Source organism: Perca fluviatilis, chromosome 3, assembly GCF_010015445.1.
Source record: "Perca fluviatilis chromosome 3, GENO_Pfluv_1.0, whole genome shotgun sequence".
Taxonomy (NCBI): Eukaryota; Metazoa; Chordata; class Actinopteri; order Perciformes; family Percidae; genus Perca; species Perca fluviatilis.
Genome location: NC_053114.1, coordinates 38,829,170 through 38,856,047, shown reverse-complemented (window position 1 = coordinate 38,856,047; position 26,878 = coordinate 38,829,170). Strand labels below are relative to the sequence as shown.

The 26,878-nt window shown below is 40.5% G+C and overlaps 1 protein-coding gene across 1 annotated transcript in view; it reads left to right on the top strand.

Annotated features, from left to right (window-relative positions):
• LOC120555936 (protein kinase C-binding protein NELL1-like) overlaps nucleotides 1-26,878 on the top strand; it is a 329,540-nt gene that overhangs the window by 229,417 nt on the left and 73,245 nt on the right. Inside the window, exons 13-14 of the mRNA XM_039795144.1 lie at nucleotides 4,099-4,224; nucleotides 26,703-26,825. Of these exons, the coding sequence (XP_039651078.1) occupies nucleotides 4,099-4,224; nucleotides 26,703-26,825 (249 nt within the window). The remainder of the gene's footprint in view (nucleotides 1-4,098; nucleotides 4,225-26,702; nucleotides 26,826-26,878) is intronic.

Below are 26,878 nucleotides of genomic sequence, written 5' to 3'. Positions count from 1 at the left end.
AAAGGAGTGTTACTGGGACTGGTAACTGTTATGTAATTACTGAATTTGGCTAACCCTATTTGTTACTGAAAAAAATACTATAAGACAATACTGTCTCCCAGTAAAGAGTATGGTCAAGACCTGCTCTATATGAAAAGTTTCATGAGATAACTTCTGTTGGGATTTTGCGCTACGTTAAATTAAATTGTCCTGACTTGACAGCAACTGCCCAACGTAGTTGAACAATATTGTTATTATTATCATCATCAAGTTAACTCAAACTGTTGCTGTGCTGTTTACTGTTGTAACTTCATACATTTTTTAATATCATTGACTTGCATATAGACATAATAATGTGTGTAATTGTAAAAAAAAAAAGTGTTTCGGTTGTTTATTGTATTTCAGTGAAGTCAAATGAAAAACCATTTGATTAGCTGTTTACACCAAACGCATTAGAGAAAATAAATGAAATATCCCATCTCTCTTTCAACACAGCGCGTGTGTGTATATTTGTGCGCCTGTATGTGGGAAAGCAATGCTCTGTGCAACCCTCAATTATCATGGTGTGTAATTGCTGGGTGAGATTCACTTCTGTGCACATGAAAATAGAGATGGATAGAGCGAGAGAGAGAGAGGTCAAAGAAGAGGGGAATGCCGTTTGTTGTGTTTGTGTGTCTGTGAAGGAGACATCTGCTGAGAGCGTGATGAGATACGTATCAGGAGGGGTGATGACATTTGGATGTAAGCAGCTCTTGTCAAGTCCTTTTCTAAAAAAGAAATGCTTTAGCAGCTGTCGCTTTTCTCTTAAGTCATGCACATGAATTATTAAATGGCGCTCTGTTGTGGTTATGCCGGTCAGTTAGGGAGGAGCATCCAGAGTTTTAGCAGCTTTGTTTTAGTACCGAGGCACCTACAAATACTGATTTATTTTTATTTATTTATTTTTACTTTGGATGTAGATGTGCTGATATACTACAGATTACAACATTGTGTAACTTAGATCTCTTAAAGAATCCCTCCAGGAATTGTTCAAGATGTATTCATATACTCTGCTACTCAGAAATTATAAATTGTTAGTTTTTTCTGCTAAACATAAACATTTTAATTAAACTCCTTCTCCCTCATTGAAAATTCCAGAACCAATGAATATGCAAATATTTGTAATTTCAAAAATTGTAACTGCTTGACACAAGTGAACTATATTTAGCCTGAATGCAACAGAAGTAATATTGCCACAGCCATCCATCCACAACAAAAAACCCTAGTTGACCAAAAATGCTCATCGTCGTCAAAACAATAGCTTTAGTAAATACTACAGAGTCTACAGAACAATAATACAGAAGTTCAGATGAGAAATCAACCACAGGACATTCAAAGAGCACAACTCTGAGCACTTCTCACTATTGTTATTGTACTCAAACCCCTCGTTTATAATTGAGTTTCTGACTAACTTTTAATATTTGGAATTAGGAGTTTCTGTACAAAATTTCCTACTTAGCTAACAGCGATCCGCGTTAAATGATGAACATCTGAGATCTGAGTTGCCTCCAAAATCGTCTCAAAAGTTGTTCCGTTGCCAAACACCATTACATTTTTCGACCTAATTCCACAAAACTCTGTCCATAAGTTTTTGAAAACGCCCTGCTGAGTGAGAGACAACTTGAATACAGGAAAGTAGATTGATAAACAGTTTTGAATTCTGAAGTGGGAAACCTTTAGGAACCATGCACGGGAGTGCACAAACACACACTTGCACACAAATGCACAAGCCTCTTCATCTTAACCAAGCGCCAAAGTTTCATGTTTTAGAAAAGAAAGAACAATCTGGTGAATACTTTTAAAGTCCAGAGAGGTGTTTATCTCTTTTGTTTACATCTCTCTGTCATTCTGAGGCAGCAGCTTCTTACAGTCGGCTGCTCAATGAGACTGATCAGCTGCAGTGGCTGAGGTCACACACACACACACACACACACACACACACACACACACACACACACACACACACACACACACACACAAAATCTATGTTGATTAAAGTAAACAAAATAAAGAGTTTCAGAGAGCAGGTCACAATATTGCTGTTGGAAGGAAAGTTTCCATTAACCTCTGTACAGTAAGGGGGGATGCAGATACTACTGTGCACATTCACTCCTATGTGCGCGCCCACACACACACACACACGCACACACAGACACACTATGAAGAGTCTTCTCTCTTTTTGCCTAACTGTATCCAGACACTCAACTTTCAAACACACGGTGTGTCTCTCTCTCTCTCTCTCTCTCTCTCTCTCTCTCTCTACCACACATACACACACACATAGATGCGCATGCGGGCAGAGAGTCCTATCCTGCCTTATTTTTAGCTGTTCCCCTCCCCAGCCCTGACCTACATCACAGCATGAATAAAGCAGCAGAGAGATGAAGAAACTGAGCTCAGTGGGAGGAGGAGGGAGGAGGAGGAAGGTCTGTGGTGGAGGGGAGGGGGAGGAGGAATGATGGAGGGCATACAGAGAGAGACACACCGGCAAATCCAGAAAAATGAATCCCCCCCCTCCCCCTCTGTGTGAAATGACAGGTCCAGTTCTGTCAGCAGACCTCACCTGCTACGGCACTCCCAGAGGAGGCTGTAGAGGGCGAACACAGACATTCAGAAGTACAAACACACACACACACACACACGGTTAACAGTGGATACAGGACCTTGGAACAACAGAAATCAGAAAGTCCCATCGTGTGTCAGCCTTGACAGTAGATGCTTTTTACAGTTCAATGAAATCTGACAAAAGCAGCGAGCTCTCAACTTTGAATTATTAAGGCGGCATGTCTGCGACATCACAGGCCAGCCATAATAAGGCTTGAACAACACTTTGGTGCTAATAAAGAGTTATCTAATGAGTAGCTTTCAGGGCGGAATAGTGCTTCAGGACACAATACAAAATTGGATTCAGGTACTTTTTTTTTGCAGCCTGAAAGCACTTGAGTAAGTTTCATGTTTTTGATGTAGTAGATCAATGCTTTTTATGCTGAAGGCCGGCGAGGCTTTGTACGTCTGAATACATGATCCGTCTCTCTTTGATTGTGCAATTCAACACTCCTACTGTACAGTCTCCAAGGATGAAATTTGCCGAGAAAAAACCTCTGGCTGTTGCATGTAAGTCAATTACATACTTCATACAAAATTTCATTCTGTTGTAAGCGGAATGTGTGAAGCTGAAAACCTCAAAGCTGGAATGTATTTGTCCAAGGAGAGGATATGGAAATGCTTTCCTCACTCTCTCCTTCCCTTAAGTGTAGCATACAGAGTCCCTTAAGTGGTGGAAAGGCCTGTTAGCCTCAGGAAACCGGTTCTCTCTGCTGCTCACATCCACATAAATACTGTGTACACACACACACACACACACACACACACAATTTAACACCTCCCTTGTGCGTTTCCGATCCCATTTCATCAGCAGTCATTCAGCTCAGCTAATGCCTCCCAGAGCTCTGTGTTTCAATGCTCATACAGTGTCTTTCTAGCTACATTAGGATGAGAGAGAGTCTGTGTAAGAAGTGAGGCTCTAATGTATCATATTAGCTGAACATTATGGACGTCAGGAAAGATGCTGCTCTCCCTGCTGTCCTTTGTCCTCTTTAGTATATATAAGTCCTTATCTCATCAGCTTTCTCATTTTCTGTTCTTTCTTTTCCTCTTTTTTCATTTCCTTTTCTTTTCTCTCCTCTCCCCGTTGTCTTTAGCATCTCTTTTGTTTTGTCTCTCTCTTCCTTGTCCTCTCTTGTCTGGCACTCTTTTATATCGCCCTAACAAAACAACACACTGTAATTTATATATTTAAGTGGGGAAAACCCAAACTATACTTTGAAAACGTTGTCTTGTTTGTGCGTGTGATTGATGAGTAAATGGATGGGCAAGACTGTACAGTAATTAATATTTGTAAGCAACAAGTTGACAGACAGAGACCAGTACCTTTTGTAATGAGATTAAAGCATCAGTGTTAAAGCAGTTCAATAAGACTCATCCACCTGCTTCATCAGTCGCCCAAGGAATCGCTCCGTGTGTCCTGACTGAGTGTGCCAGGGAGTTATTAATCCACTGTATCTGCTCTGTTGTCCTCAGATATTGATGAGTGTGCGACCCAGATGCATTACTGCCAGTCCAACACTGTGTGCGTCAACCTGCCCGGAAGCCATCGCTGTGACTGTCTGCCAGGCTTCCTCAGAGTGGACGAATACTCCTGCACCGGTATGTCCGCATGCTTGCAAACACATTACTGACTCATCAGATCTTACTACATAATGACACACACACAAACACACACACACAGATTTTTTTTTATGTTTAAAAAAAGGATCTTATTCTTTAACAGAAAGGTCGACCTCCTTAGAAATCTTTTCCATAATGTTGTCAAGCACTTCTGTGAACGTAAATACAAGCTGCACAATTGCCCTATTAACTTACATTGTAGCTTTGCCGCTGCTGACTGCAGTGATCTTGCTTAATACTGGACCAATGTCAAAATATATATATAAACTTTATTGCAGACACAGGTCCATATAACACATAATACAATATACATAGTATAAAAAAAAGATACAAATAATACATAATAATTGCATATTAACCTATAGGATATACAATAAAACATAAAAATTGCATATTAACCTATAGGATATACAGGCGATTGTTGCTCCCATCAGTCACTTGGACACAAAAACATAGGAAAATAGGGTCCAGGTTGAAAAAAACGGTAGTTACCCTTTAAGGGTTTAATGCGAATATAATATTGTGTTTGGCAGCTCATGTAAGGGAATTGTTTTACTGTGCCATAACAGTTATACAGTTACAATGTAAAGCTGCAGACCCTGCACATGTAAGATAAGATAAAAAAAAGAACTTAATTTATCTGGAGGCATTAAAACAGTGTTAAGGCAGTAATGGCAAGTACCTTGTAATTGTACATGTTAAGAGATATAGTTGCGTTCCACCTTTTCATATGAGGAAAGTCAAGAAGTAAATTATTCCTATATGTATGTTGCCACCTATCTTTGTCAGTTTTACCTCTAAATATCATTAGTTGCAGTTTTCATGGTGACTGCCAGCCACGTGGCTTTGCAACTGTGACAGTGTATCTTGAGTTATCTGAACTGAAAGCGGGAATTGAAATTAATGCAAACTGATGAGTACCTCAGCGTGCGTCTTTTTAAAGGTTAGGAGAATCAGCATGTGATATAACAAGAACGGGTGATTGCAGCCATTCAGTTTTTGAATGGCTGCAGTAAATATTCTGATGTACAATATCCGAATATGCTACCTCCAAATCCCTGCCCTTCTCAGAGCTGAATGTCAGGGCAAAGTATGGAAAACAATTTCACCAACATATTTACCTACTTTTAACAACACAAATGCAAATGTTCTGTCTAGGTGTATTCTCTGTGGCTCAAGCTATTTCTCAACATACAGTACAGTGACACCTGTGCTGGTTTACTGGGAAGGGTTTTAGAGCAACGTGTTTTATTTCTTCAGAGTAAATAGGATGTGCTTGGTTGCTGCAGTGTTTCTCCGGAGAAGAGTTCTTTAATTAGCTCAGAGTTGGCAGCCACACAGGGACAGGGATCCATAGTCAATCAATCTATTTTGCAGCTTGTAAACTGTCCTGGCTGCTGACTTGGAGCCCTAGGAGCCTGCTCTACATCTGCTGGGAGAGATAAATCCTCTTCCTGTCTCCTTTTCCCTCCTTCAACTTCTTCCTGAGGGTTTCAGGTCCTCTGCATGACTGTAATACAGAGTTAGCGTTCACAGCGAAGGGAGGTGATTGCTCATATTACACGACGCTAACATGATTGCACATTAGCTTCTGTAATTGGTGCTATTGTTATTTTTCATTGTGTCTGGATCTGGGAAGGTTTCTGGTAATCATATTGTTGTCGCTGCATTTAGCAGGACACACGCATGCACAGTGGAAACCAGTTTTAGTTTTTTTTCTGGTTTCTCTGGATTCTGGTTTTATCAAGCGATAAAGACTGCTTTGTAGGTGGGAGACACCATATTTCCAACGCATTCTCATGAATAGGTTGGTATGATATTGTTACGAAAATGTGTGCACATCAAAACGTATGATAGCCTACGAAATTAGGGGACCGCCGGCTGGTCACCTGACGCTGGGTGGTCACGTGACGCCGGCTGGCTACGAGCTCCATGACACCCAGTGGCAGTTGCTAGTTTAGTGGTTTAAGCCGCTACAGAGCTCTGCTGTATCAGCCATAACATAGCAGCAACAACAACAGCAGAGAGCAGAAGCCAGCAGGCAAGTGTTATTTACATAAACTTCTGGTGTACTTACAAACTTTCCAATCCATCGTTTTATGAGTACATAACCTATTTGTACTAGTGTAGAAGTTTGGTATCATTTCGGGCATTATTAGTGGGGTCATTTACGAGATACATCACTGGATCCATTAGCCCCTGCGCTAAGCTATTCAGCTGATAAAGCTACTCTACGCTAACTCTCCCAATGTTCGACCCAGGTGAAAAAAGCTTCTGGGGGGGTGTTTGGCTCGAGGTCATGGTGCAAAGGACCCTAGGGTGAAATTACTCCGAACCATCACTTTAAGAAGCATGAAATGCTACCTAAATATGAAAGTACTAAGTGACTTCAAAATTGTATGTACTGCTGTTGTTTAGTGTGTTACACAACCCCTTTGAAATTGTTACCATCACATTACTTTTCTTTTCTTTAGCCTTTCTCAAAACTGCTGCTGTCTGTGCCCAACAGCTCTTTACTATTCTAGGAGAATTGCCCGTGTTTTTATTGGTATTTTCTTTTTTTAAAGGCTTCATGTGGAGAGGAATGACCGTATACGTGTCGTCAGTCAAATGTACAGAAGTCACCTGAATCGTTACACTCTAGCAGAGCTGAGATAAAACACAGGGACTGCAGAAGAAATGTGTTTGATGACAATCACTGACTCCAGTGTTTGTGTTAGTGTAATGTGTTTCTTTCCGGCTTTTGGCTTCAGGCAGGTGTGCGTCTGTGTGCGTCCATGTGCCTCTGTGTGTGTGTGTGTGTGTGTGTGTGTGTGTGTGTGTGTGTGTGTGTGTGTGTGTGTGTGTGTGTGTGTGTGTGTGTGTGTGTGTGTGTGTGTGTGTGTGTGTGTGTGTGTGTGTGTGTGTGTTCTGTATATGTGTATCTGTGGACATCAGACAGCTCTTGGCTTTGTCCACCCACAAACTTACCTTACATCACTGTAGGCACCATGTGGTCTACAAATTTACCCTCAATATTACAATCTGAGCAGCTCCTTCCTCAGAGGAAGAAAATGTCACCTATTGCAGCTTTCGCACGACACATCATGTATCACCTTTTGCACTGGACACACTCAGCCTCATCTCTCTCTGTCTCTCCTGCCTGGCGGTGGAGCCTGTCCTTTGTGCAGACAGCTCCCTGTAAACAAAGGGAGGCTGCGGTAATTGTGGTTCCACTTGATTTCCCCTCTATGGAAGCAGCCAAGTAGCTCTGGGGAAACAGAGGATGGACAGAGGGAAGATGGCAGCTAGTGCGATGTTCCATATCTCCCTTTCTCAAAATGCCACAGAGCTGTCATCACATCCATATTTATGCAGCACAAATCAGTTCACTGTTTGTCCAGGATGACTTAAGCTTTATATGTTGTACAAAAAATTGTCCCCATTTAAAGGACATTTGATGTGAAACTGATGAAATGTACATATTGAGTTTTGAGGAACAGAACAGCTTTTCTGGCTATTTCCTAAATACACAGAGAAGGACATTTATGAAACAGATATTTATTTCCTGTATTTGGATCATTGTTCATGTGTTGAGCTTAGACTAAAGTGTAGATTATGCCGGTGTTTACCCTCAGTCTTTATGGTGCAGTGCAGGCAGAACTCGAGTGATTTCCCCTGCGGAGGAAAGTAATTATGATCTCTGACTTCATGTGTTGTTGGATAATAGTTCTCTACCATACAGTAGGTCATTGTGGAAATGGTTGTCCGACTACCACTGTGCACATATCTTATGATCTCTGGGTTTTAGAAGAATTGTTTTCTACATTAAGCATGCGCTGATAAGGCTTGCCGATTAAAGCGCTGGAATGAGAGCTTTAAGGTCTTTACTCTCAGCTCCGTCCTGTAAATACACTCTGACATCAGGTTCAGCTCAGCCGTAGTAGATAAAGTGCAGTAAAGCCATTTTTAAAATGAAAGCCTTGTCTCTTAGAAAGCTGAGGCTTTGCACAATGTATGACTTGGTGAAGACACTGAACCACTCTAATAGATTAAAGAGCTCACTGACTGTCAAGCTGCAGCTTTTATACTCTTCAGTGGTCTCAAGACACTATACTGTAAGAGCTGTTTGAACAATAATATTGGCTGATGGTAGTCTATCAGAAATATATTGGTATTAGCTAGCCTTGGAAAACCCTGACGAACTTCTGTCAAATTTGAGTCAGTCTGGCCAAGAGCCCATTCAAGCCCATTTCCAGTTTTTCCAAATCGAGGCACCAATCACAACCGTTGAGGCGGGCTTTACACGATGACGGCACGCAGCTTTTTGTTTACATTCAGCACAACGGCCACCGAAGCGCAGCAAGCCGTTGATGCCGCTGTCGCTGCTACGTCACCCGGATCGTTGGTCTGATTGGTTGAAGGACTATCCAATTGCGCCCAGAGGCATTTGAGCGGAGTCCGTTGGTGAAGCCCCTTTGGAAATGGGCTGTGAATGAACCTTCCCCAGACCCACTCTCAGTTACAACTGAGAAGGGTCTGGTGTCAACCAGGCTAGGTATTAGCTAATTGTTGGCAGAATAGAGCAGGGGGGGGTGCCAAATTATGTTAAAAAAAAAATTTGAAAAAAAATGAATGTAGTGTATTGAAGATAAACTTACTATAGGTTACTATGTTAGCCATACAGTTAAGCTTAAGGAGTCACTGTCCCTTCCAGATTTATGTTTAACCCCATAACATAATGCTATTTGTCAGTGAGCTATATTCATTTAATAACATTTTGCTCACGAGATTTGGAAACATGAACTCTGGCAGGAATTGTTTATTTATTTATTTTTTTCATTTAAATTTTAAATGTTCACAATACGTGACATACAGCACAGTCCATGGTGAACAAAGCATAGTGAAAACAGTGTGTCACTTCCCTTCAGTTCCCCTACCCACCCACAAACCAACCCAGTTCAGGTCCAAATTAAACGGGGACACACAACACAGACCCATGCACACTGACAAACACACACCAGTGAGGGCACACATCAAAAGATAAAAGTGAAAAAGTTAGACAAATTAAAAGAGATACCTTCGTGTATGTCTTTTAATTTGGGTTGGTTTGTGAGTGGGTAGGGGAATTGAAGGGAAGTGACACTATGCTTTGTTCACCATGGACTGTGCTGTATGTCACGTATTGTGAACATTTAAAATTGAAATGAAAAAAGGAAAAAAAAATGTTTTAAAAATGAAGTAATTCCTGCCAGAGTTCACGTCTCGAGGAGATGAACCAAAAAAAACATGTCGCAATGGAGCCTTTCAGAGAATATCTGAGCTTCCTCGTCGAGCACCTCTTTAATCCAACGGTCGTGTGTGTGTTTGGTGGGGGGGGGGGGGGGGGGGAGGCGGGTGAGCCTCCAGTTGAACAAGCTCAGTCTCCGGGCTAGCAGGGCCTGGCAAAAAAAGAACTTTGATTAAGGCAAGAAGGGCGAGTCTCCTAAATCTCTTAAAAAACAACTTAAACTCAACAGAAATGATCTCAAACTCCAGCTAAGAAAAGATTGTTTACTGTCATCCTTTATTTGGCAGTAAAGTTAATTGTTCAACTGTAAAATATCCTGCCTTCTTAATATAATCTTAATTAATGTAAAATATTTGTGTAAGCAAGAAAAAAAAGACCACTAAATGATTGGTTCTGTTTTTTAAAACTTGTATCGATTTCAAAATCAACTTAAGCTCTAATATTATTAGTCTGTTCACGCACAACTCCTTTAGTGTTCTTTTAGCTGACACAAACACATGGTGATATTTTAACTGTATTGATTACATTGAACAGATTGAAGTGTTTATTGTGCTAATCCTTCATTCAGACAGCAGCCACATCCCAAGCTGTTGCCTTTGATCCTCTGATGTATTTGTCTCTTCTATTCTCATCACCACTCCACTGATCAATACTTGACTTTTTTTTCTTTTCTTATCAAGCTGCCGTCCATAGACAATATGCTCAGGCTCTGCTGTATGGCTGACCAAAAGAAGCTGGCAATAATTTCATGCATCAGTTGCTACATATATTCTCCAAAATCCTAGCATTGGGAAAAGCTGCATCCCCCTCAAAACACATTATATGTTTAATGAAAATTTAATCAAATCCAATTACAATTATACATGCAATGAATGTGGAGCTCAGGTGTGACGAGCCTGGAAATCTTAGCAACCCTCCCTGTATACATTAACTCTTCAAAAATGGAGGTCATGCTGTCAGGCTGGCTCGGCGCCAGCCAATTTAATAAACCCATCAAACACAGTTTGGGAAAGGAGTCAGATAAGTTTTCCTTAGTCCTCATCCATTTGTAATTGGCTCTGAGAAGCTGGTGTTTATATTTAGCTTTCCCATAAAGGTTTGATGTAAGCAGTGTTTGTTCCTGCTCGTCAGCAGACTATACAACCACCCAGAGTGATGTCTATCCTCGTGTTACGCTGCTTTTCTGTAAGCTTTTATCTCTGCTTCTGCGACGCGTTGTCTTGCTGTTCCCCTAGCTGAATACACATGGAGGCGTGTGGAATAATAATGCACTGTATGGGATGGATGTTTACTGACAGAGCGCATTAATGGAACATGCTTTCATTAATGTGTATTGCAGCCTAAGCATCTTTATTGCCTTGAGCTGTATATTTCGTTGGGTAGTAAATGAGTTGCATTACCTTGCAAGCTCTGTGCTGCTGCTACACAGAAGGGATATGAACGGGGTGCTATAAAGCAAAACCGAGCGCTAATGCCACCAAAGCGGCCATAATTCATGATGTAAATGAAAATATTTCCAGCATAGTGAGAAGCATTTGTGTTTTAAAGTGCCGAGGTATACAAGGGTCCATCTAGAGACGTGCATCGCAAATTAGCTTAGGCTATAAATGCTGTGGTGTGTGGCATAGGTCTATGCTACATACTTGTCCCAATACAAATAAACATGAAGAAATGGTGCTTGATGTTAATAATAGCATGTGACTGTAACACGTGCACTCCCTCAGCAGCTGTGCAGCTGTATCTTCTGGAGGTACTTCTCCTGCTTTCCTGCCCCAATTTTATAGCAAAATGTGCTTATTTACGTGCCAATCCGTATAAATACGGTGCGATTACCTGTAAATATGTGTGCTTTGATGCGTGGGTGAATAAGAAGCATATTGTACAGCACCTTGGTGTAAAAGTGTTACATAAATGTAGTGTATATACCATTTCTTTCAAATAAAAAGTAAAAATAAAATCCAAATAAACACACTATAAGAAAAAACTAAGTTTGAGATTGTGATGTTGTAAATGACGATGTTGTGGAACCTTGGTTCACTTAGTGTTTAATTTTGGGCAGTATAGTCCCAGCACCACCCACCATTTCGTCTGTACAAGTCTCCATACCTATATAAGTGCCTTCCAAAACGATTCATATGATCCCAATAAAAACAGCTCATGCTGTGCCTCGGTGGTTGAAGCGGGTATAATTGATGTTTATATTACAATGGATCACTATTTATATGTGAAAGCCGTTGCTCATACTGATATATTAAACTCACACAGTATTATCACTTGACTCCACAGTTCCCCTCCGCTCCAAGCGTTTGAGCATCTTTCAGTTTATTGGTCTGGTTGTGTGGCCCGCAACGTTACTGTTTTCGTTCACTCTTTACCTCTCTTATCAGTGCTGATTGACAGCTGTCCGTTTTCAGCGAATAAGTTACAAAAACCTATTGTATGCTTTTTGTCCAGCACCAAACAGCAGACAGACACAGTAACTGATTAGCTAATGAACATAGTGCAGCATTTAGCTGTTAAAGAGCCAGATAAATTCCCCAGGAGTCAGTGGAGTCCAAAATGGAGCTAATAGGAGAGTGAAAACAGGACATACTGTATATTTATCAGGTAACCAGAAACATGACTCCAAAATGAATGCCTACGTTACTCCATATCTCCTGGATGTGTAAATATGCAGCTGTTTAACAGGTTTTCCTTAAGAAACAAAACATTAACTGGGAAACGGGATGCGGACCCATGGTCTCAAATGTCAAAGTCAGACACTCTTGCTTTCTTAAAGGGGTGATAGAATGCAAAACCGATTTTACCCTGTCATAGTTGAATAACACAGTGCGGGTAAATAAACAAAGTCAAAAACCACTGACACCCCTTTACTATGAAAATCTCATATTTTGAAACTGCCTCTGAAAACTGGCGAATCCCAACAGCTGAGTTGCTTGGCAAGCATCTCAAAATCGAACCTTAAGAGAACAGTCACACCCAACATTTACATAGGCTACACAACTGACCTGAGACAGGTGTTTTCTGAATCTAGCTAGGTCCAGCAGATCTCTCTATTCCATTACAAATCACTTCGAACTTTTTTGTAGAAATCAACCATATAAAGCTCGAATATGGGCGCTTACAAATATCTAATTGCATTTCCACTGTGTGTGAGTTAGCGTGGCTGTGGATTGCTACATCCGCCCTGACCGCAGTGCACGACTGTCCAATCTTACCCCCGCCTATAAGTATGTGGGTAGTTATTTAAACAAACAATTGGGAAAAAGCTCTTGCCAGATGAAGAGCGTAATAGCACAATGCCAATACAAAATTGAAAAACAAGTAAACTAATACTAATAACTTTAGTTATCGAAAGTGAAAGCGCGTACCCCATTGTTATAATGACATATAGCAAACTGGTCCTACAAAGACGCGTCATAAACTAAAACAAACCATATTGGAAGGTTTAATCTTTTGTTTAAACCATGGTAAACCTACAAACCCCATAATAAACAATCCGGATGTTTATATTATTAATATATTAGTTAACACAACATCCAATAACATATCGCTACAACCCAAAAAATAATAATTATAATATATTAGACCGCAGTAACAAGGCTTGTGGTATGACAGCCGCTGGTAAAACAGAAATTCAGTTTGTAGTTGGTGAACTCCCTAAGATGTGTATTGGGGATGCCAACTAAAGGCGTCTTTAATGTCTGTATGGCAAGTTGCTCAACCAATACAGCGCACTCATCTAAATATTCATGACCATACCATATTTGGAAGAAAAGCTCTTGTTACAAATAGGGCCAAAACACAGGGATGCATAAGGGCCAGTAAAATATCAACCAGGCCATTTTCAGCCCAACCAATGTTACATACCCCATTAGGAGACCATAAGGAACTGTGTGAAATACCCTATATAATCATTCTATCACCCCTTTAAGGTGTGGACACATTAAGCCGACGGCCGACCGTTGACAGAAAAGCCAGTGGAAATGATCAGTCGCGTCCCCGAGGTCCAAAAAACTTCCCCGGGACACACTGAGGCGGCACCAACTTGAGAAACGTAATACGTCTCCATAGCAGCAGGCAACGCTACTCTGTATTGTTGCCCAAGAAATGAAAACCGGCAGCTTATTGGACAAACGCGTCAAATTCAAAGCCAGACTGTCATGGCGGCCGTTCAGAATACGATCTCATATTGTACTAAAATGGTTCACCGAAACGTGTTTCTGAAAACATTTTTAAGCGAGAAATAGGCCGTGCAGTTGCTGAATCTGTCTTCATTTCAGATCAACAAAGGTCAGTTTAAAAGATTTTCATCAGATTTTAGTCACCTCATTCCGCTCCCCATTTCCGGGTGAGTCCCGACTGCCCTGCCGGCGACTGAACGTGTCAGGTCGGCCAAAACGACAGCCCCCCAGACTGATGATGGCACGGAACACACTGAACAGATTCAAGTCACTGACCTTGCCAGACTGTCCAACGGCCAATAATCGGCTTAATGTGTCTACACCATTAATCTACCCTCTTTAGAAAGAAAATACATATTACAATTAGTATTGTATTTTTGTGACTTGTGGAAATGTTCTTAAAGATTCCATAACATGTGGATAGAAACATATCTTTTCCATACGTTCCTTACCTTAGTTCAGTGATGACATACACACACACACAGTGTCACGGCTCAGAGAATAGTAAGACCCAAATGCTGAGACAGCCAGGCAAAAGTGATCAGCTTGAGGATTTAATCACCAATAAAACATATACAAACAAAAGGAGTCCTGGATACAGCAGGCAAAAGTATACCAGTATGCAGACCCGTCGCCAGACCTCAGTCTTAAGGGGGGCATATGAAATACATGGGAGGGCACAATTATTATTAGGGTACAGTACGTATATATTTATAATATTCATATACTATTGTTATACTATTCGCATGTAATCATCACGTTAAACATAACCAACACAATATGACCAGTAGCCTATATAGCCTACAACACATTACATAGAAGCAATGTTATGAATATCATAAAAACTTGACTATACAACATATTAGATGTAACACCAGAAGCATCTCTCAAACATTGCATTTTAAAGCAGTCAACAGAAGGATAGCATTGCTATGCATGTGCCATGAGGCACCACACGCACACACACACACACACACACACACACACACACACACACACACACACACACACACACACACACACACACACACACACACGCACAGAGACTTTGAACCTACCGGTACTTTGAGTGGAGGCAGCCTGTCCTCTCTTCAGTCCCTCCTGTCATTTGAAGCTGCATGCTTATTTAAGCCCTTGTCTGTAAATCTTAAACCCCTTAATGAAGAAGGTCGCGTCCGATGATACAGATGTGAATTTCCTGCAGGCATAACAAAATGCGGAGTCCTTTTCCACCGAGTAGCCTACGGAAGCCAGCCTGTTCAAATACCCGCTAGAGGAACTTTTTTAACCAAACATTTTGACTGGATATTTCCTCAACACAACCTCTTTGGGTTTGTCCGTCACACCCCTGATTCAACAGTTAGTTGTGGCCCAAATGTGCCCCAGTCGCAGTTCACTTGACCTGCAGTCCTGCCAGGAGGGTCGGGCTCCACGGAGCTACTAGCATCAGGCTAACTGTCGTCCAGGGCCTCTCCAACACAACATCAGGATGGCCGGTGTTGTATCCAGTTTGGCAGAGGAGAATGTGGTGGGCTAACCACCTACGGATACCATGACAACTGAAGCGAGTAAGCGAAAACTCATCCAGCTCAAAAATGTGCGGTAACTGAGCGGGTTATACTGACGTAGGCTACGCCACGTCGGCCTAACTTTCTTTTTGAAGGCGTGATAGGCTGTTGCAGTGTAGATTCCATCAATCAAACAAAAATCACACCATTGTTTATTTATATTTTTAATGTTTTAATGATAAAGAATGCAACATTAATGCAACACAAAATTAGCAACTATGATAATATAAAATTAAAGTAATTTTTTTAAGAGGTCTGTGCCTCAAGTGGGGGGGCACAAGCATTTTGGGGGGCGGGCCCGGCCCCCTATGGCCCGCCCATAGCGACGGGTGTGCCAGTATGTAGTCAAAGTCAAAACAGGAATCACAGGAACCAGGAACACTGAGACAAACTCGGGTAGACTCACACACACAGACACTCCAAAACAGAACAATGACCTGACAAACAGACAAAGGAAACACAGAGACTAAATACAAGAGGTAACGAGGAAACAAGAGACAGGTGACACCAGCACACAGGAACAGGTGAAACAAATCGGGGGGGCAGACAATAGGCCGTTCGAGATTAACTGTGCCTCAGCAGCAGGGGGGCGGTGACAAAAATCTGCGGTCAAGTCGGACAGTTTCCAGCTGATTCCAGCAGCCTTCAGGCTGAGCAGGAAGTCACAGAAACACTGTGGTCCGATTCCGATGTAATAAAATGTTTTCAGACCCATATATCAGCTTGTACACATTCTCCAGTTTTTTTTTATTATGACAGAGTAGCTGTCAAAATGCTCTACATGCGATCTGTTGCTGATTTTAATTAACAACACACTGTAGATGATCCGTAATCGGAACAGATTTAGTCTCTCTTACTTCTAAACATAACTATCGCCACACAACCACACAACATGTGGTTTGTACAGATTAAATCAGACAAACAACTGTTAAAATCCTTCCAATTCAAAATCAATAAAAAGTTATATATTAAATGTCATCATGTTGAGTCGATTCTGAACCCATCAGCTGAGAGGCCGGCGTTTCCCAGCATGCCCTGGGTCCGCCTGGGTCTTGCCGTCGGTGAAAAGCAACTGCGCTGCCTGCGTCTCAGAACTGCGGCCGCCTTGGTCTCGTGAGATTATCGTTGCCCACGTGTGCATGACGTCAGAGCAAGTCGGGATCAAGTCGGACACAAATCTAACCGGCACGCATTGGGCGGCGATCGATTCTGACTTCAGAACTCGAGCCATCTATGGCGCCATTTTGTTGCTACCTGGCCATCACCTCCTGTTAGCATTCCGCTGACCGCCATTTTTTTTTTACGTCACTTGACTGCGAATAACTTTACATCTGAAGCGTTTAAAGACTCTTTCCGTTGTTTATTTCTAAAGAAACACGACAATGTATAAAAGGCTCCATTACCTTGTACCTCACGTTATGGCTCCGTAGCAGACGTTTTTGTAAAAATAGGCTAACAATTGTGTCACATAGTAGAGGAATTACCGTATAGTACAGGATAAGCTTGCAGGCAGTTTGGCTTATATGAGCTGTTTAGGATTAATTACTAATGTTACTAGCATTTTCGTTAGCAATAATTAGCCTGTGCCTATGTTATCTCCTTACATATACCTACACTCTCTGTCTCTGTAAGATTGGGAATGATTGAGATTTCTCTTGGCGCAGCTACCAGAAGACTTCCAACTTTCAGACACCATCACCGGAAAAGTGCTTCTAATAGCCTTCACTGGTCTCCGTCCAGAGCAACGGGGTCTGTTGGTCCATTATATACTGTCTATGCTTTTCACACAGGCGGGAAAACACAAGGCAGGAAATAAAACAAGACATGACATGGAAGAACAGAGGAACTACCAAAATAAAACAGGAAATGGAAAACCAACAGGAAACATGAAACCAACCAAACACAGAAACTTGACACAGGGACTAGACGTGACGCATAGCTTGCATGCTGTAGTATTGAGAAGTAGCTGTAAATGTGGAATCAATTGACTGGCTGGTCAACATAAATCAGCCTCTTGAACGCCAGGTGGATTACTGCAGGAAATTCCGAAATGTTCTCCAACTAATTTTATGGAAATCCACGTCCTCCAGGCTAAACGCTATGACAGGAAATCAATATTTTCCGCCCTGCGACACGGGACAGATCTCTGCTGAGTTCACATCACGTCAAGGTGAGCAGCAAGGCCAAGGCAGAAAGAGAGCATGACGACTATGCGCTGGCACAAAAAAAAAGAAAAAAGAAATGGACAGAAAAAATCTCTGTTCTTTTTTTATGGTCTAGTCACTGGTCATTAAATTTCACATTACTGAAGTGTTCTGCTTGACATTACGACGGTGCGAACTGAGGACACGTTATAGAAATTTATTATGCAAAGTAAAAGTGAATCATGAGGTGTTGGTTTTACTCATAGTTCTTATAATACACACAGAGTTAGTCTCTTTTGATAAGTTTTAGAGACCATTCACAAAAAAAAAGCTTAGCGCTGAAAAGAGGAGAAGACAGATGGAATATAGTAAAAGAAATTTAGGCAGACATAATTTACACGACGTGAATAACACTGACATCGGTTTAGTTTCCCTGTGACATGAAAAAACATGAATTGACATCAGCAATCCAGTTTGAGTAAAACGTGTCATGAGAGAAAGTAGCAGGACGCCAAAAGTCAAGTATCAATGGGCACCAAACTAAAATGGTAGACACTGCTGCTGCGCTATTTACTGGCTGGAAGAGAGAGGGTTAGTGGAGAGAGCTTTTAAAGTCTCACTCACAGTCACTGAGTCACACTCACAACATTAGAGTTGGTATACACACATTTCCAGCTCTCTTTACAAAAGTACCTTACTGTAGACTCACATACGGTACGGCCAAAAGTTTGGACACACTTTCTCATTCAGTGAGTTCCCTTTTTATTTTCATGACTATTTACATTGTAGATTCTCACTGAAGTCATCAAAACTATGAATGAACACATATGGAATTATGTACTTAACAAAACAGTGTGAAATAACTGAAAACATGTCTTATATTTTAGATTCCTCAAAGTAGCCACCCTTTGCTTTTTTATTAATAAGGGAATAACTTCCACTAATTAACCCTGACAAAGCACACCTGTGAAGGTAAAACCATTTCAGGTGACTACCTCATGAAGCTCATTGAGAGAACACCAAGGGTTTGCAGAGTTATCAAAAAAGCAAAGAGTGGCTACTTTGAAGAATCTAAAATATAAGACATGTTTTCAGTTATTTTCACACTTTTTATTAAGTGCATAATTCCATATGTGTTCATTCATATAATTTACAATTCAATAATAATGAAAATAAAGGAAACACATTGAATGAGAAGGTGTGTCCAAACTTTTGGCCTGTACTGTATGTGAATGAAATCTGTCTTTTCGAAATGATCTCCATGTTTTAGGTGCAGTATTTAAAACCACTGTCCTTTTGTCTTGATGTGATTGCTTAGCACACTTTACACAACACTGACACACACACTCTACAACTTGTCACCATGTGTTAGTTTTTGTTCTCCACACTTCAACACAGATTACACTGAATTTCACACTAGGTCAGCGCTACTTAAGATACATCATTAATATATTTAGGTTGAAGGCATTTAGCTGCCTGTCTTATCCAGTGTGAGAACAACAGTCCAGGATGCTTAAATTCTAAGATTGTTAGCATGAAGGGCAAGTAAAAGTGAAGAGCCGTAAAACTTTATCACATTTTTGGGCTCATCTTAAATCCTACCTGCTATTTCCGAATTATTGGATAATTTTACCTCTTTGGCCTTCAAATGAAACCATGTAGAAGGTTCGCCATACTGCTATGCACAACTACACTGTGATATTTTGTAAGAAGTCATTTGTCAAAAAGGTTGGAAACCACTGCTTTAACCTTTAACAATGTATTGTATTTTAAAAGCGTCCATGCTTCATATTTTATAAGCTCTCAAGCTGTCATCTGCAAAGGAGCTACACGTCATAAACATGTGGTGGAGTAAAAAGTACAATATTTCCCTCTTAAATGTTGTGAGAAGTGTAACATAGCAGAAATAAAGTACAAGTAGCTCAAAATGGTACTTAAGTGAGGTACATGAGTACACTTACTGTAGTTACCCATGCTTCCTCACATTTGACGTATTCAGATTGAACATGGAGTGCATTTTACTGATGGCTTTATTTATATAAAGGCGAAGAGACGAGTAGACACAAATCATTAGCTCTAGGCAGTGAAAATGGAGGGCAATAGTTGCCTGTACATTGAAAATGTTTCAGCTTGAGCAGAAAATAAGCATTAAGCTGAATGACACACCTACAGAGACAAAAGGCAAAAGAACTATAATTCTTGGTTGGTTTATTTACTGTCAGTAAATAAGGCATTTGTGCAAATAAAATTAAGCAAGGAAAATAATAATTGTGTGTTCAATCTGAAGCATCTTAAACCTGTAGTGACCTTAAAAGGTCAAACAATGAAGTTGAAAAATGTACCCTACTTTTTGCTTAAAATCCCATAATGCAGCGCTTCACCTTTGGTAGATTTGGTAGTAAATGACTGTTATATCACAACATACCTGTCAGTGATGATGATTAAAACTGTAAGTCTAATTTGAATTTACTGTTCACTCAACTACTAGTCTATATCCATGACGTTCCACTTCCGGGATTTCTCTGTTGTTGCCAGAAATTTCGCCGGATTTCACTCTTTTCGGCCAGATGTCCGTTACCTTCCGATTTCTTTGTGTTGGAATTTTAAACTCCGGTCGATTTATGAGGACTATGGTAAACTGCTCCTCAGCGGCCTCATTTATAAAACTGTGCGGCGAATTAGCATCAGAAGTGGCGTACGGACGAAACATAGGATGTGAGTACGCACAGAAATATTCGGATTCCCTTTATAAATCACAATCGACTCTAAATGTGGCGCAGCTTCATGTCACACCCATAATTGCTTAAATAGTCAGTGAAACGCCCAAAATTAATATTCATCCATACCGACATCATGGAGAGGGGGAAAAAAAGCAAAGGACTTTCACTCAATGTGAAGTTATGGTTCTTGTTAGAGAGGTGGAAAAGAGGGAAATATGTTTGGAGGGCACAGTGTGGGCATTACTAATGCCAAAATAGCTGTAGAGTGACAACATGTTGCAGACGCAGTTAATGCCACAGCCTCATGAGGTCGGACCGTGGCCCAAATTAAAAAGAAATGGTCCGATATTAAAGTTGATGCAAAAAACGCCTAGCGCTACACAGAGAAAGTGTTTCCGCCACGGGACACCGGAGCTGACCCCTCTTGAAGTGGGACAGGTGTCGGCATGACACCGGCACGGCGTGGTTTCTCCGAGTGCTCCTCTCTGTAACGCTGAGCCCAAAACAGCACAGAGATCCAACAGGACAGCTCGAGGCTCTGAGGCCACTCGTCCTCGTTTGCCAGAAAGTCTTCTTGCGGTCGGTCTCCATTTGCCACATCTCCCAACAGTGCAATGACAGCCATTGTGCGTCATAACGCATGGCATGCCTTTTTCTACCCATCAATTTGATTGTATCTAAAAAGCTAAAGGTGTCGGAATTAATCTAATTCTAAATGACAAATAGTTCTGTGCAAGGAGCATGTAATTAGTAAAACTTTCTATTTTACCTTTCACAATGGTTAAAACATGCTTTAGACCTACAATAAAAACAAACATTTAAAACAACGATCTAAAGCCATAAAAATAAACTGTATAAAACACTATGATACTGTATATATGATGACCATATTAAAACGATGTGCTCCGCCAGACAGAGGCATCGAAAACAGCATCAGTGTAAACATTATTTGTCCTGTTTATCGTGTATTCATGAGAATAAATTTATTAAATGTATTAATATAATTATAGAACATTTGAGTTTTTTTTTGCAAATATATCTTCTTTTGAATTCACGATAGTATCTTCTTTTATTTTGTCTGCTTTTCACCGCAGATGGATCAAACGGGTGTTTGTGTAGAATATTAATCGTAAGAATGGCTTTGTGAATTCTTCATATCATCAACGAGAGGCAATATTTCGATTTGTTATTTCGACGGTCTCAGTTTCACGTGTTTTATCCATCCATTTCTCATTTCACCCGTTTCTGTGCGTATGCCTGGGTCAGAGTGTCCGTGGAGGAGCGCACATTTTCCCGCCAAGTTTGCTTTTTATAAATCCCAATTCTTGCGTAGAGAGAGGCGTACGTCTTCTTTTGTGCGTACGCCACATTTATAAATGAGGCCCCAGATCTCTGCAGGGTAAATCCAGACAGCTAGCTAGACCATCTGTCCAATCTGAGTTTACTGTCGCATGACTAAAACAAACTTTGAACGTACAAATGTTACACCAAAACAAGTTCCTTCTCGAGGCTATTTTACAGCGGCACCGTGGCTCTATCCGGAGCTTATGACGATTGTGATTGGTTTAAAGAAATGCCAATAAACCAGAGCACGTTTTTCTCCCATCCCGGAATGCTGTGTGGACTAGCCAGACCCTCCTCCGCAGCACTGTGGAGGAAGGTCTGTCAATGCGAAACTACTAAACTACTCACCCTATAAGGAACAGTAAATGGCTGAAAAGGGGAGGGACTTTGGACACAGCTCGAGTTCTAACCTGCCCTCATTGGTGAGAAATGAATATTGTTTTTCTCAGTGTTTCTGTGAAATGGGAAATAACCTCCCTCTGATCCTCCTATTACCCAGCGTTCTCCGGCGTTTTGAAAGTGAAGAAGCCATACTGAGTGTGACGGCCGCTGTCCGTGGTCCTGATGATCACACATTACGCATCAGTAGCCCAGCACTTTGGGGGGGGGGGGGTCCACCTCAAAATGTCCAGACCTGACACCGCATCACTCTATAATCATCACTAATTACACCCAACCTGACGGGCAGTGTGCTCAGACGTTATCTCCACTGAGCTTACTACTGTCAATGTAATAACTTTCCATCACTGGGTTAGGTTATTGCACTGTAGAAAAAAGAAATTTCTCTTAACTGGTAGATCTAATCCATCTCTGATGGTTTATACGTTTCATTAATTATTCTGTGAGAGCTGTAATTTCTTTTTCAGCCCGCCCACGACAGCTCATTTTGAAGCCAGTGTAGAGGTGCATTGAAATGCATTTCCCTTATTAAAGAGTGTTCGTTTAGAAAAAAATACATTATAATAGAAATACAAAGCCCATGAAATGTAATAATATAGCTGCATTAAGCACTATTGTTTACTATATTTAATCAAGTGACTCACAATGTCAAACAGCCCTTTGCCCAATCCAGATAATAATAGATTTAACCCATACAGAAGACTATGAGCACTACAACACAGCAGCAACTACTGCAGCATGCAAAAATGCATCAATCTAATACGACTTCTCATACAATCATTAGCATAATTGAGAATAGTGCAGCCCTCAAACACACACAACACACACACACAAACACACACACACGAATGGTCTTTCCATATTGATTGATTTCACTTTTCAGTCTTGCACCTATGTACTTGTCTGGAGTGCTTTTAATGTATGAGCCAGCATGGCCCCTCACGTCCTGTGGCTTAGAGCTTTGTAGTCGTTTTGAAGTGCAGGACAAAATCCTTTGAGGCAGCTTTTAGCTTTAACACACTGAGCTGTTGGAACAATCCTCCCGAGGATGTGACCCAAGCCTGAAGGTTTTGATATCTTAAAATATAATCTTAAAGCTTTTTCCACCTGTCGTTTGACTAGAACACGTTATGGCAATTGGGCAAATTGATTTTATTATTTTTTGTCTTTCTCTTTCTCTTTGTTTTTGTCTTTTATTTGTTTTCACCTTTTCACAATAATACCCCTGCATTTGAACTTTTTGTGTCCATTAGTCCTCTGTTATTTTAATGGTAATCTCTCTACTGTCATATTATTAATTATCACTATCATTATTATTATTATTATTATTATTATTAATAATCTTATTTGTCACTGTCCTGTAAAAAACTTTGACATGCTACCTGTACGAAAGGTGCAACGCAAGATTGATTTGTAAAGTTATGGCTGGCTGGCTGGCAAACATCACTTGCTAAGTAGTTTATCTTTATCCTCTGCAGAAACAAAATAAAATTTTGAATTTCTTGAGAAACATAAATGGAAACAAAACACTGACAACTCGCTTTGCGCTGCCTCATTTCATAATTCTTCCATCTGTTTGCGCCTTGCGCTCGGCACCCAAATACCACACAGACGGGCAAATCTCTCTTTGAGTCAGAAAACTGTCTGAGCACTGCTTGCACTGATCATTGCGCCGCCACAAAAAGTAGGACCCCTAAGTGTGTTCTATTTATTGCTTATTCAGCTAGGCAGTTTTTTACTTCAATATTTATCAATTCAGCCACTGCATCTGTCTGTTTATACTTCCATCTCTCTATTTATTTTTTATATAAATCGTCCAGCTGACATTAAACAGCATTAATAAGCAGCCATGGTCGTCAGTGTTTTGATTGTTGCTCTCCCCTCCATCAGCTCACAGCCATTAACACACTGAATATTTAATCATGGAACTCTTCCTCTTATTACTCTACCATTAATGTAGCCTATATTTCATATCCCTTCACATAAATTAAAATAAATAAATCCTTATATATCCCATCAGCACTGTTGACATTCACCTCCACTTTATAGTTCAGCATGGGGAGGAAATCCCTGGGAAGAGAAAAGCTAAATAATTTCTCCCAGTTGCTCCGGGGCTTCATGAGCACCACTCATTAATTAAGGGAAATGTATTAGTCATGACTCCCAGCAAAGCTTTTGCATATAAATGAGGAGTGTGTTTCAGTGAGTGTGTACCTTGTAAGTCGAGACAGCCTCAGGACAGGTCCTGCATGGCACTAAAAGACACTGTTCATGGTTTGATATAAAAAAGGCACTTCTGCAGTGCAGCTCTGTTGTAAATCAAAGGTTTATTTTTAATGTATTGTTTATAATCATCTAAAATCATGTTATCCTTCTAATTGAGAACACATTAACTGCAGCTTAATCAGTTTGCTAAGCTCAGCAGTGGGATTTGGATCCATAAACGTGTTGGCAAAAAACAATTAATCCTAATTTATAAGCAAAAGAGAGAGCCATTGTTTTTTATTTCTATTTCCTTTTCTTATATTTATGTTTCTTTTTTAAAAATGTATGGCTCCTATTTCCCCTTTTTTTCTAATAGTGCATTGCGTATGCATGGGTGGTGGCCTCAGGTCAACTCCAGAGCAGCCTCATTAGGGTCTTTCAGTGTGGGGCTCATTAGTGGAGCATGTCGTATGTCTTGTATGATATTTTGATTGCGGTGTGATTAGCATGCTGCAGCAGGCTAATGCAGTGGACTTAAGAAACCTGAGTCATTATTATTCACTATTGATGGCATGTCAAACTCTCAGTAGAACACTTATGAATCACAATTAATCAGTATTGCATGTCCTCGCCATTTTCACGGAAGACATTTTGACATACAGTAGGTGTAAAAGTAAAATAAATGATGGCTGAATTCCATTTAGCTCTTTTGGTTTCAGGGTACTGGTATATTGTGCAAATTGTATACATTTTACATTCCAAATTGGAATAGAAATGGGGGATTGGAGTTGAAAAAATATATATATTAAGACATTTGCATGCATATCAGACGCATGGGTCCATTCATTCATATTTGGAGCAATTCAGCCTAACTGCGAGGCGTCATTTATAAAAGTTCTTGGATGAGTTTGGATTACCGAAAGGTCAAAGTTGGAAACTGTCCCGGGGCTGCAGACCCTCAGGGCCACCAGTTTCCATGTGTGTCACATGGTTTGTGGTCATTTGAGTAACTGCACAGTGTGAATATGCACATTCATAGCACATGAAAAATTGTGGTAATTACTTTATTATTTCAGTTGATATTGTTATTACATAGTAAAATTGACACTGGTCAAACCAGAGAATATTCCAGCACAAGGGTTCTTATTGATTTTTTTTATAGGTGAGGATTCCAACAGTGACACCCTTTCATAAAAAAAAGTCCATATAATCTGGTCAACCTACTAATGCAGCATAATCCATTTTTCTGCTGTCCACTCGTATCCTCAGTATGTTTCAAACATACTGTATGTTTCTCATATTTCTGCCAAGATATGACCAAATACAAGTGAAGTTAGCTGCTTATTATTTGCCATTTACGATCATTGACCATATTTTGGCAATATTATGTTTTTTGAACCATATCTGAATCTATTCTCTATGTAAAAGGCTCCATTCATAGACCTTTAGAGCATTCCTTGTACACTCCAGCCTATAATATCTTGAGCACTTGTGTAAATATAGGATTTCACTATGAAACATGCCTCACTGTTGAAATTCTTCCAAGCTACAAACTTTTCTGATCGACCTTTCAGGCTACATGTGATGACTGTTGGATACTAAAAATAAAAAAATAAAAAAGGTTTTCAGTGAAATATTCAGGAGAGGCAGCCAACCACTAAAGTCTGAGTAAAGTCAAGGTTATTTAGCAACATCTGGAAGGCAAAGCTTCCAAGAAAAGTTTAGTAGCGACGCTGCACCGCCTGCAGTATTAAACCCACCTCTTATTCCCTCTTGCCTCAAGCTAACATCAAAAATATAAAAGTCAAGAGAGCAGTTCATGGTACCCAGCTGAATATAAAACACTGACCCTGAGCATGTACAGTACATACAGTACAACACTGTGTAGTGTACCACCATGTTATTAGTGAGTCAGCATTTCATGAATGAAGCAAATTTATACTGCTGACCTTGCACTGTTTTTCTATAATAAAATAGTCTCTCAGTTTTATAGTCCAAGAATCTATCCAGCCCATGATGGACCATGCTACTTTTAATTCAAGGATATAAGGGGAAAAGTGCCAAACTTGCAAATGCAGGGTGTTGACATGACATCAGTTTTACTCTTGTCAGCTGTAGAGAACTGATGTGATGATCTTATCTTATCAGTTTGCATCCCTGCAGCCACAAGTAGCCAAATCCCTTTAAACAGGCAAATCACGCTTTGTTAACTGCTTTGATATTGTCTAGTGTGACATTGTACTCATGAGTTATAATGACTGGATAGGAAGCATTCATCTGCGTTAACTGTTAAGTTACATGGAACAGGTTAAATACTGTATGTAAAAATATGTGAAAAGCAAAAAAAGCACATCGTCGTTCACAGGTCGTAGTCTATTATATTATATTTACAAAAAAAAAAAAAATGCACTCCCCACTGGTGTTCCCCTTAATCAGAAGAAAAGCTCAGCTGTGGCTTCATATTCTCAGCCAACTAGCTTGTTGATTATCCTCATCAGTGGGATTTCCATGGCTGCTCAGCACAAAAATAAATGAGCATTTTCCCAATGACCTCTCCATCTTTCACACAACAAACACACACATCTATTCTGACTGTGGAGGCCCTCTCTCTGTCTCTCCCCCAGAGCATGACGAATGCGCCAGCGGCCAAAATTTGTGTGATGAGAACGCCATCTGCACCAACACTATCAGAGGACACCTGTGTACCTGCAAGCCGGGCTACGTGGGCAACGGCACCATCTGCAGAGGTAAGTTCCTGCCCTGGAACAGCCCTCCAGACACACACACACACATGCACACA